This window comes from Rhipicephalus sanguineus, chromosome 3 (assembly GCF_013339695.2).
Source record: "Rhipicephalus sanguineus isolate Rsan-2018 chromosome 3, BIME_Rsan_1.4, whole genome shotgun sequence".
NCBI lineage: Eukaryota > Metazoa > Arthropoda > Arachnida > Ixodida > Ixodidae > Rhipicephalus > Rhipicephalus sanguineus.
Window position 1 is genome coordinate 34,797,586 of NC_051178.1, and position 12,969 is coordinate 34,810,554.

At 47.2% G+C, this 12,969-nt stretch overlaps 1 protein-coding gene across 4 annotated transcripts in view; it reads right to left on the minus strand.

Moving 5' to 3' along the window:
* LOC119386548 (RNA-binding motif, single-stranded-interacting protein 1) overlaps nt 1-12,969 on the minus strand; it is an 89,575-nt gene that overhangs the window by 39,569 nt on the left and 37,037 nt on the right. For all 4 annotated transcript variants that reach the window (XM_049413169.1, XM_049413168.1, XM_049413167.1 and 1 more), the window contains exon 5: nt 1,628-1,725. In XM_049413169.1, coding sequence (XP_049269126.1) covers nt 1,628-1,725 — 98 coding nt within the window. The remainder of the gene's footprint in view (nt 1-1,627; nt 1,726-12,969) is intronic.

Sequence of the window (12,969 nt, forward strand, 5' to 3'; positions counted from 1 at the left end):
TTTCTGCACGGTTTGCATTTTTACCGCGAGGCGGCGATTTTTAAAGGGCGCGCGCGTTCAAAGGTTGAAGCGCACGTGAGCCGCGCGATGGTGTTGACATCCGAAACGACGCGCGCTTGGAAAAAAGCAATTTCGCTCGATGCCGGCGCTTCGACGAGCAATCTTTTGGACTTCTCGAGCAGTGATGAATCAGACAACGATGTGGTGACGTCGGATTTCAGCTCCGATGAAGAAATTTCACCAGATCAGCCGGAAACGTCAGCTGTTAGTCGCGAGCAAGTTTCGTTTTCACTTTCACTTTTGTTTGTAGTGTTCTGGAGCCGGCTGACTTGCTCTGTATGTGTCCCACATATTATTATTATTATCTTTAGCGTGTCTACTTCACTTGGGCATGTCGTGGTGCCTCCAGCACAAAGACACGTGGACTTCCGACCCCAGAGGGACGCGCGCATCTGGACATAGACCTCGACATGACACTCCGCAGTAACTCACATCGGCTGACGAGAGCGCTGGATTTTTTCCGCCTCTTCTTCATGGCGGAGGTATGCTTTTCAAGTATGCGTGGGCCCACATACTTGAAAAGCCGACATACAGTGAGAAAGACGGATCGTGGAAGGAGGTGACGCCAGAGGAGATGGTGAAGTTTATTGGACTCCCGATGTACATGGGGATATTAGAACTTCCGCGTCTAAATTTGTACTGGAGTACGACTAAATTGCTTTCGGGACTTCTTCCACCAAAAGTCATGGCAAGGCAGCGTTTTACCGCGCTCCTGGCCACGCTGCATGTTTCGGATCCCGAAACGAACGGCGAACGAACTGTTTTGGTGCCTGGCACACTGATCTCCCTGAGTGAACAATTTATAGCTCGAGAAGTTCTTGAGCTAAAACATTCGTTTTTTCACTCCTACTCCACTACGCTGTTTTAAATATTTTGCATCTCTCATAATTTTTCCATAATTTTTTACTCTGAAGATATAAGTCTATTATTATGACGTTTGTTGTGAACGTACTTAATTATTTGTGTTTGTCAATTTTTGTTATATATTTATATCTGCCATTTCTTTCGTCGAATGTACCTTTCAAACTCTACATTTAGTACTTGCATTTTGGTATGTAATATTGTGCTGTAAAAGTTTATTTCTTGAAAAAAAAAAATCTTGGCTAGGACCAACTCAGAACTTCACTATTTCGCTATGCATCAAGTAATTTTTTTGTAACTCAAAGACAGCTTTATCGATTTTAGCCATTTCTCTAAATAATGTTGCCCTGTGATTAATAAACATTTTGTATATTTCGGAATTTCTCAAAAAAATGTTTTGTTGGAGATGTGGCTTCCTTCCTAAAAAATTTTTTGAAAAATTTTGATTTTTTTTTTGTATAGGAATTTTCTTGGCCAAATAAGTTTTTTCTATTGTTTTAAGATAAACAACATTCAAAAGTACGTTCATTTGTCTTTATTTTGATGTATTGCATGGCACTGTAAACCTAGTAGCAACGGCACAGAAAATTCCTAGTTGCAACATACAAAAATAGGCCAATTTCCCCGTGGTAAGGAAAGAGTTAAAGCTGCGTACTGGTAGCATACTAGGATGATGGTATACAGATTGAACAAGATAAGTACTGACCTCTCCGTCACGCCACATGCGATGCTCGTGGTTCTTGTACAGTGTGCGCTTTTTGTTACCACCATCTGCAAATTTGACCAGTAGTGGCTCCTTGGACCCTGCATGAAGCACAGGCAGAACATGAAGTACACATTCTGCAGTACTGTTAAAGTGAGCATTCAATGCTAAAAGACGCATTATCAACACCCCCCAAACGCTTCATTCATGCTCACAGACACGTGTTTCAGCAACCAGCCGGAAAAATAAAACACCAATTGGAAGGATGCTTGTGAGTGCGTCAACAATTATGAAAGGAGTACACAGTGACACTGTCTTGCTGTCCCCATGTCATCATGGTGGTTTTACTGTTATAGTGACCTTGGTCTTGTGTACGACTACACAATATTGTTACGTGGAAAGGTGCAGACAACAGGCTACAAGGCAGCTGCATGCAACAGCTTCAAATCGTCATCTTCACCCAATTCACCATTGATGGGACAGCTCCACAGCACTACCCCCTGCAATAAGAGCCCCATAACGTACGGAATTGCACAGCGCTGACTGAGGTTTATTGCATACGACACATGCGCAAAGAAAATAATTATGAAAGGAAAAACAAGAAGAACCTCAACCTGTTTACCGTCTGTGCGTGACTTTCAGGGATTTAACTTCTTTATCACTTAAGGTTGGCTGATACACTCCTCCCTATATTTGTTAATGTGGTACATCTCTAGGATGTCTTTTGTTTACGTTACTGTGCATGTCTATCACTTCCGTCTTTTTAAACAGCGGCTTGCATTGATGCTGTGTGCAATGAGCTACCAAGTTTGATAATCGGTCATTCTTTTGCATTTCCTCTGGTGCTCCCGTAGTCTAACATTTTTGCACCTACCAGTCTGACCGATATTACTGCCACATGACAGAGGGATCTTGTACAGTACGGTCCACTGTTAAAGGGAACACTTGAATGAGCAACTTTCATTTTGTTGGCCCCCTAACGGCTAGTGGATGCGGAAAGATTGTTTGTGCACGTTACTAGTCTATTGTAAGGGTTCGGAGCTGTCAACCACCAGTAGTGTTATGCAGATCTAAGCCACTATGTTTTTGCAGGAGAGCAAAATCCGGACATACCTGAAATGCAAGTGTTCCCTTTAACAGTGGACTCGTCTGTACACTACTTCTGTAGCACACGAAATGAAGGTGCTTCTGTGTTTCACACCACATTCACCTTTCTTTTTGGTTTTGCCTTGTGCCCTGCGCTTAACAAGAGCGCAAATGCTGCCCAGCTTCTTAGGAGCCGTAAAAACCACCTTCACATCATATCTGGATGCTACATTCTTAAGGTTATGCGCCATCTTGTGAACGTAGGGCAGGCGGCCAGCAACCGAATCAGACCAGCTCTGATGGTAGATGAGGGGAGCTCCGACAGTGGGCAAGCAATGCTTTTTCGAAAATAAGTGCATTTCGGCGATTTCTGGCAGTTTTCAAATTTTTTACCTAAATTTGGGGGTCTGCCTATATTCACGCTTTACTTTTAGTCCGGTTTATACAGTACATGAGTGGCACCATTTTTTAGGTCGCGAAGGCGATTGGCTGCCACGCTTCCGTCATCTGGACCATGCCTCTGCAGACTTCTTAAGATGTACCCGGCTATAGTACGCCTTGAGCCCACTCACATGCACAATGCCACTGGACACAAGAGCAGAGGGTGAGGACCTCATGATGACCACTTGGTGCAGCACACAATAGGGCCCCGTGTATCTAAAAAGTAGCTGCTCGAAAAGTGCCATATGATGAGGTAACCACAGGAGCACAAGTGCACGAGGCAAGAACTGTGCGTCACGGTGGTGGGACATCATAGCGATGTCACTGGGTGCTTTGCGAGCCTATCAGCCTAGTACGCTGGCAATTTGTGTGTACTCCCTTGTGGAGGCAGCAGCCAGAAGAAGAGCAGTGCCAAGAGCGCCACAATGTTGGACTATCTGTAAAGCTCAAAGTATTGACGGAGTAGTTTTCACCAAGTCCACATTGGTGTATCCCTGTCAAGATCTATACAAGGTCGCCGGGTTGGTTTTGAACATACCAGCATTGTCACTGGTGCTATATGTGAACTACAGAATAAACTTGACTATTCTGGCTGTGGACTCATAACAGTCTAAAACAAGCGTGAAGATTCCCAAACATCATGGTGCGGCCTGCACCAAGTGGTGGTTACGTGTGTGATAATGAAATGTGCACGGTGATACAGACTACAGAAAAATGCCAAATCAAAAAAAGATTCATTGGATGCAAGCCATGGAGACGAGGAACCAGTTCAAACTCTGAATTCAATGAAGGAGAAACCTTCTGGAAGTGGATGTGGCACGATATTTACTGGGCCAAGGGTCGCAGTAATCTGCTGTGCACATTTTTCTAGGCCTGTGAAATATTTATTCCCGTTAACATACTTTTTTTTGTAACGAAAATTCATAAATTTTCTTTATTATTTGTGAATAAGCAATGGATTCACACGATACCTATAAAAAAAAAATGTTTTTCACTTATGGTCACCCTCAAAAATTTAGGGGGAGTCTTTTTCAAAACTGTCACTCTGAAAATTCAAAATGTGCAATAAAAGATGCGCGGTTGGCAAAAGGCCCTCAAAGATTGCAGCCGCAGTGCATTAGAGGCAGAGCCCCCTTCTCAGAGTGTGGTGGGTGCCAGGAGGAGACTTGCCCGAACCAACACAATGCGTGTTCCATCCATGCTAACTCCAACAGCGAACTGCCAATGAGTGCCTGAAAAGGAGCATCTTGCCAGAAACATATCTCCTGTGCGCCTCACTTCGCACCCAACAGAACAAGCAGACTCCAACACTGCTGCACAGACAAGGCTTGTGCGAATATTCGAGCACTTCGAATATTCGAACGAATATTACAGTATTCGAATTCGCTTCGAAACGAATTTAAATTCTAGGAAATTTCGAAGTATTCGAAATGAACGAATAGACATAAACTGCATGTAACCCCCCTGTAAAGGTGGTTTCGCTGCAGTGGAGGTGTGCTATACAGTGAATACACCTTTCCAGGAGAAATCCGCACTGCCGTGAAGCCTTACTTCAAGTTTAAATGAACATACAGTAAAACCTTGTTAATTCAGTCACTGGGACTGTGAAAAATCTAATTAAGCGGGTTTTCAAATTAACAAAACACACAAAAAGCGGGATGCAAGGAACTTTGAATTACTGGAAGTAATCAGAGATGGTCGTTTGCTGTTCCTGCTAGTTTGCAGCTACAAGGGTTATGTCTTCCAGCAATACCTGGTCCCAATTTTGCCGCTAAACTGGGGAAACGGAGGGCCTCGCTACTGCCAGCATAAGAAAAAAAAGAAACAGGGAAAAAAACGGTCTCGTGGTCAAGTGAAATGCGCGCCTACGGAAAAGACGTGCTTCGCTGCAACACAGTGGTGACACGCGGGCAGCATGTCACCTGCTCCTCGCAGCGTCAGCACGTCATGATGCGATCATTGGCCCATTTTTTCTGGTAAAATAAAGAATTTAATAATGACGAGTGTGACAGAATCTGCAATGTGTTCTGGGTGGAAAAGATGATCATTGAAGTGTTCGAACTGAGTTTTCGAAGTAAGCGCTGCAGGCGTGTACTCCGCCAGCAGTGCAAGTGCGCAAATTGCCGGAACAACCACCATTTGGACGTTCGCATACATCGCGAATTTCGTCAGACTGCCTTTTATTAATTTCTCTATTTTCCCAGAAAGAATGGGTAAATCATGACGCGCTGACGTTGAGAGAAGCATGCGTCATGCTGCCCGTGTGTCACCGCTGTGTTGCAGTGAAGCACGTCTTCTTTTCCGCAGGCGCACATTTAAGCTGACCACGAGAGCGCCTTTTGTTTAGTTTTTATTGCGATAGCAATTATATGGACAGTCTCGGCTGGAAAATGTCCGTCCCCGTCACCGTCATTCCCCGTACATGTATAAGTATGTATATATATAGAAAGGCCACAAAGAAAAATAAGAAATTCTTTCCGACGCGCGGAATCGAACGGGCGACCTCTCGCTTTGCAGCCCGCCGCGTTAGACGTTAGGCCACGACAGCACCGTCTCTCAGCCTGCTAACGGCGAGCTATTTATATATACCATGTACTTCAGCATGCTTTCTTAGTGGCCACATAGATGGCGCGACGTGCGCGCGTGTTGCGCGCTTTAAAGATCGTCGCCCCGCCCCTGCGAACGCCGTTGCTGTTCGCTCTACAGGGCGTCGTCGCTTTCGTGCGCTTATCTCAAGGAAAGAAGGGGCGGCCAGTGAGGTGCTTCGCTTCGCTCGCTACAGCGGCCGCATTTGCGAAAGGAGCGCGCTGTTCAAACCGAAATAAGTAACAACTGTGACAATTAGTTCGCGCTCGTCTTGTGTGTACCTGTTCGTTTGTTTCGTGCGTCCTGCTTTATGTTTGAGCAGTGCGCTTCAAGTGTCGAGCTGTGACGCATTAGTTCGCGCTCGTCCTGTGTGCGTTCTTTTCGTGCGTCCTTTGGGCTCGAGCGATGCGCTGGCAATTTCGAGCTGCTTTCCGTTCTTCGCGTTACATTACAATTTATTGCTATCGCAATCATTGCTTCGCCGTTGCGTCGAAACTGTGACTTTTTTTCTTGCGCTGGCAGCAGCGAGGCTGGGATGCTTCACTTGTCACTCATTAGTATCACTACACTGCACTGCCTTGTGGCTCCTAAGGGCCATCGTTTCTGCGGATTTGCGGCTAAATCGGGATCGGGGAATGGCACATGGCACCCAAAGTTTCGAATTAACCGGGCTGGTACTGGCCGCCACTTCAAATTATCCACTCAAATTTACATCGCAAAATACGGGGCCAAAGAAATCCTTCGAATTATGCGGGATTTCGAAATAACAGTTCGAATTAATGAGGTTTTACGGTATTACCCTCACATTGATTCATCATTTCTTAAGTTTAAAAGCTTGTTATACCGGCTTATATGCTCCAAGTATAGTAAATTTTAAAACGTAACATATTTTACAGGTTATCACTTGCATTCTACCGAAAGTCAAATCCTGCTACTACTCAAAGTTGCTTCCACTTCCCTTTGAACCAAAAAGAATGACATATGCATATGCCTTGTTTCAACTTTAAAACTATTGGACTGGTTAGTTGGGTCATGACAAATATGCTCATTTTCCTTTATAATATGTGATATAAACTATTCGAATTCGCTTCGAAATTCGCTTCGACCAAATCACTATTCGTTTCGAATTCGCTTCGGACCTAAAATTTACTATTCGCACAAGCCTAGCACAGACATAATATGGTTTGTACTAAACAAGCCCACTTTGGAGGAAATAGACTTTTCCCCTTAAGTTCACTGGTAAGCAGTTAAACAATAGGAGTACCCCACCATTGACTGTTCCGGTGCAGTGCACATGATCATTGTGATCAACCAAATCAGCAACAAGGATGGCAATGCAGTTGCAAGCAGCATGCAGGCATAGGGAAAAGATAACTGGGGCACAACTGCACAAAGTGCTTTCACCAATACACCAACAGTGAGCACAGATGGTGAATGGAGAAAAAAAAAAAATGGCACCAGTCAGGTTTTGTAAGCCAGCTCTTTGTCAAGTTCTTTCATAGTATGGAGCAATCTTAGTATCTTGCAAGGTTTTGTCCGATGACCTACCGCTGACAGCTTAAGTTCTATTCGGTTCAACCAAGTTTCCCTGCACCTTTTCACGGCGCGCTGTAACAAGCTTGAATATTTTACGGCGAAAGCTTTGAATTCCTGATGAAACGCGAAAATTCACCGTTGGCGTCCCCAGTCGGCAGCGTCAAAACGAGTGATGCAAAAAATCATCACACGACGACGTCACCTTATGACGTCCTCATGACATCACAGACCTCCAATATTTGTGACGTCATAACGTCATGTCACCTGATGACGTCATCACATGACATCGTCGGTTTGCATTGCCTCCGTGATCGGTGGGTCCATCACGGAGGCAATGCAAAACCAGGCGGTGTGTAAAAAGCTTGCAATGCCTCCGATCCTGGAGGCAGTGCAAAACCACGTTACGTCCAAAAAGCATTCGGAAGGAGGCGGGTAACATCGACTCAACATCGATCAACAAAAAGAAGAAGATGGATTTCGCCTTCCAGTCACCTTAGGCAAATGCATAAGGAACCCTGCGAGTCTTTTTAGTACAGTAACTGCATAATAATATCTGGGGTTTAACGTCCCAAAACCACGATATGATTATGAGAGACGCCGTAGTGGAGGGCTCCGGAAATTTCGACCACCTGGGGTTCTTTAACGTGCACCTAAATCGAAGTACACGGGCCTCAAACATTTTCGCCTCCATCGAAAATGCAGCCGCCGCGGTCGGGATTCGATCCCGCGACCTTCGGGTCAGCAGTCGAGCGCCATAACCACTAGACCACCGTGGCGGGGCTGGTCCCTGTAAATATATGCATCACTCTATGAGACTGGGCGCTCGTTATTTCGGACAGATTTGACCACAAATCGGATAATTCGGCGACTTTCAGGCCGCTAGCGAGGCTCGAAAACGAAAAAAGAACAATTCGGAACAAAAACGAAACTCAAACGCAGCATCGCCATGGACATCAATTGTCGACTTGGCTTGACTTGAGATTGGTTGAACGCCTTTTCTTCGCGTGTGTTGTTGGCGGTGCCATTTTATTGCTTTGTTCCCGTTGGTGTGCTGCATCGTTGAACGCCGTTTTATCGAGGAACGATTCAGTACGGCTCCTTTAGCTTGATTGTTGCTGGTGCTTTTGTGCTGAATTTTCGTGTGAATGCACTCTCCGCCGATGGCAACGCCGGCGAAGCGGCCCAAGTACGAGGCCAAAGACTTCACCACCAAAGTAGAAATTTTGCGTGCCGTGAAAAATGGGCTCTCCCGACAAGACGTTGCTCCTGTGCCATGACGTCGGCAAACAATACGACGTGAGTCTCCTGGACGCAGTTAGCATTCTTCGCGTATCTGTGGCAGAACACGCCTGCGCACGCCATTGCCAACTGTTTGAGGCACAGTGACTTTGTTGTACCCGACTCCAGCGATGCCGCAGTGGCTGAAGTGTCGCCAACGACGGTGCCGATGACGGGCAGGATATCGGAAGTGTTATGCCTGATGCAGTGACATTCGACGATTATATCGGCATTGATGGCGTTGCCACTACCGGCTCTCTGACTGATGAGCAAATCGTCAAGGAAGTGATGCATGGCGACGAATCCGAGAACGGAGAGCCTGAAAAGGAGCAGCCACACTGAGCCACACAGGCACCCTCGTACTGTGAAGGAAGCCGCGGAGGCCCTTGTCGTCCTTAAAGAATTTTGTTTTGGCACTGCAGACAGCATGCGAGCTGCTGAGCACCTTGAAGGGCTCAGAAAAATTGTGTCCGCGCGAATTTCTGCTCGAAAACAGAGACGCATCCGCGATTACCTTGTAAAGTAAAGGTACGTTGAAAAAACTCTTGCATTTATTGTGTTTATTTCGACCATTCGATAATTCAGACATTCGGTTAATTCGGACATTTTTTCCGGTCCCTAGAAATCCGAATTAACGAGCTTTTACTGTAACTGTTTCTAATGTGGCGACTTTGATAAGCATTTTGATGTCGCCCATTTTAGCCTGGTGGAACCCATACATGCACATGATAAGGTATACACGGCAGTACTTTAGCTAAACACAGCCTCTAGCTACCATAACAGTCTGGCCACACTAGCCTCTCGGTCGGCGCGGAGTCTATGTCAAGTCCCTTGTCGTCTGTGTTGCGTCGCGCTTTCTGTTGGTGCTCCCGAGGAGGTCCTACGGTCGTCGTCGCTCAGGGACAACTTGACGATCCATTTGTTGCCGGTTTGTCGCCACTAGGGCCTTCAAAGCCTAGCTGCCTCCTCGATCCCTTGTTCTAAGCGAGTATGTGGCTTAAGTGACGACGTGGTCCAAGCCGTTCCGCCAACGAAGGTGCAGTGTTGCAGATGCTCCAAGAACCGCTTTGAAGAGGATGCTGCGACTCCGTGGTAGCCTCACGTGGTCATCATCGAGAACATGTACGCTACGGAATCTTGGTGCTGCATCTCCGGACGCGGCAGCCATTGCTCTCGTCGCCCGTGAGACGCCGGCTTCTTTGACCTGACTTCAATGTTCTTGACACCCAGCTCATGTTCACATACGGCGGCGTAAATAGAGTGCCGAAAGAATAACTTATGAGTCTAGACTGATTTGATGTTTATCCGTAGTGGCCCTGTAACTAAGAGTACAAGTTTGCACCCATACTTGTGTCAATCAAACTAAGCATGCCAAGCTATAGTGCAACACAGAGTGAACAAAACGCCCCTTCCAAGTCATGTGTACCAAGCGGCGATGTGGTAGGATGGTTGAAACCTTATTTCCAAAATTAGGGATGCTGAGGGCCGCACTCAAAAAGCCTCTAATGGCCACCACTGCCACAAGAAATGGTGAAAATGGCATGAGTCTTCACTCCCCAGGGAAGAAGCAGCATCGAGCTACTCACTTTCACCCTACAGGCTGCAGTGACAACGACGATACTGGGACAATGACCACAGAAAACTAGGGGTATGCGAATAGTGAAACCTCGAATCGAATCCGAATCGAATAGTGCCGAATAGTGGCCAAAAATATCGAATATCGAATCGAATATACAATAGTATATTTACACGAAATGTGTACCGCCAGTTACGGCAAGACAAAGGAAAAATCAGGGACGCTACTGCGTGCCGACAGTTTTATTACACACTTGTTCGAGAGTGGCTTTTGTTTCAGTTTTCATGGGCGCGCAAGCATGTTGATAGAAGAGCCGCCATTCCAGTCAGCAGCGCCACTCCAAACTTCCCAACAGAGGGGGTTGCGGTAGCTACTTTTTTTCCCCATGGTCACGCAATACGGCTCCATCTGACAACGGTAATGTTGTGCTTCATCGACATGGGTGCTCTGGGCCCAAAAATCTTCGGGCGCCCATTCACAGCCGCGTTTTAACTGCGTGCCGAAACCCTGGAAGTTTCTGAACGAATGGTTCGGTGCGGCAGTGGCGACTGCCCAGCGTGAACAAATTTATACACGCAAAGCCAATGACCGAGAGTTTCGCAGGCCAAAGTCAGGAAGTTTTACGTCGCTTGCGGCATACGCGACCAAAATATGCAAGAAGTCCGTGCCTTCGTTTCGGGAACGAAGTTGTAAAGGGCTTGACAGTTTTCTCATGCGCTTTTCTGCGTGCAAAAAATGGTATTATCTCCTTAAGATCAGCATGCGCTCGCTTTGAATCAGGATGTCAGTGAAAGTTTTAATGAAAGGCCCCCTGTAATGACGTTAGCGTTAGTTTTTGGCACCCCACCCTAACCAAGTTGCACCATTGGCCTTTGTCGTGTTTTAGATATTCGTCCTGTCGAATCATTCGAAACTTCGAATACAGCTCAGACCACTTATAACGTAACCGCTTACAGTGCAGTACTGGCTATAATGCGGTTTTTTCTGACTCCCGTTTACCCTCCCATAGAACTCCATGTATATGCATACCGCTTATTGTGCAGTCCCCCGAGATGAAAGACCGGTTATAATGCGGCTGCCGGAATGTTCTCAGAGATGCGAGGGAGCGAGCGTGCTTCTCAGCGGAGATGCGCCAGCGGGGGAGAGAGCGGCGACGGCGTTACGAAGGAGGAGCGGACGCGGAACGAACGAACAAGGAGCGGGGGGAGAAAAAAAAAAGGGGGATGGCGGTGGGGGACAGCAGCCCGGCGCAGGTGCGTGATGTGAGGAGGGGGAGCGGTTGCGTGGCCGACGGAGAAGCCTTTGCCCCCTTGACATGCGCGCTTTGCCCCGGCCGCATGACATGTGCGCTCCGCTACGTACGGGCGCCCGCTTCCGCATCAAGAGCGCGTTACCGCTATTTGTCTCCGTCGGGAAAATAGTTGCTTCGTCGTAGAGCGCAGATATCGCGCGTGCAACCTCGATTCCCCCGCAAGTAACAATGCTTTGAGACGCGATTGAGCTTTCGCCTTTGCCACCAACAGGCGGACTTACAAGCTTGAGAGACTTTTTCAGGATAGTTGCCGCGGCTGTTCTCCCGACCGCGAACCGAAACTGCGTTTCACGCGTGATGCCCTCGGTTTAGCTCGCGGGTGCGATCTCTTCCAACGTTACTAGAACAAACTCAGTTTAAAAGCTCCGCCGGAGAGGCGGTCCGCGTGGCGGTCGTGAGAACTAGTGGCGCTGCAGTCACGTCTAGCTCCCGCGGTTGGCGCTTGTTGTGATCGGCGCCGCCGATGTACGAGCGCACGTGGGTTACAGCATCGTCTGCGCTTTGTTAGCTCGTCATTTTTGCGACTGTTCTTGACCAGGCTTAGCGTCTTGTACGAAGACACGTGCATGATGTACGAAGCGTAACGAGGGCGAACAGATTCACAGTGCGGTATGCCGACTTGCTTTGCGCCGCAACGATGACTCCGCTTCACGACACTTCTTCGGACCTCCAAAAGACCCTACGCCATTCAAGCTTTGCATCGCAAAGATAGAAAGCTTACTGCGAAATGCAAGGTCTGTGATGTTCATTTTGAGAGTGACGACATTGTAAAGCACTATCGTCGTGTCGTTGCGGGACAAGAAGTTTTGATCGCACGTGAAATGTGAGAACTCGCGCCCGGTGCCGTGCCGCGCTTGTTTCCAGCACTTCCACCCCAGATTTCAAAGCCAAAATGTTCGGGTTTTAGGCGCAAATCCCCCCAAAACGCACGGCGTCCCGCGAAAGCTCAGTGCCCAGTTTGGAGGAGCCGCCAGAAATAGAACAGCAAAACGAAAGGCCGGCGATTACCTATATACGACCGAGACTGAGAGTTGCATCACACTGACATTCGATCAGTTCTCAGCTGTCGCTATGCCTTCAAAGCAGTGGTTTTTCGAGAGATTTTACGACGAGGTATCGAACAAGATGTGCGGAATATTTTACACTCGCCGGCTCGGGAACGGGCTGCTCAGCGCAAAAATTTGAAACGGTACACATAGAAAAGGCGAGGACCAGCGCTGGTCCTCGTCTTTTCCATGTGTACCGTGTCAAATTTTTTTGTGCTGAGCAGTTTAATAATTTAATAGCAACTAGCCCAATCCCACACTTTGCTTCGGGAACGGAGACTTACTTGTGCAAAAGATAATTGTAGTTGACGAGCAGTTTAACTGCGTAGTGAACGGCGACAGCACGAAACGCAAACGGCTGTCGTACAGTGTAAGAAGCGCTGCGGGCATGGAACATCTGCTCGGTGAAGTTGAAAAACTGAAGTTGAATACTGATGACTCTTCTAGCGACAGAGTACGCGCGAATAACTGCTCGGTGCTCACA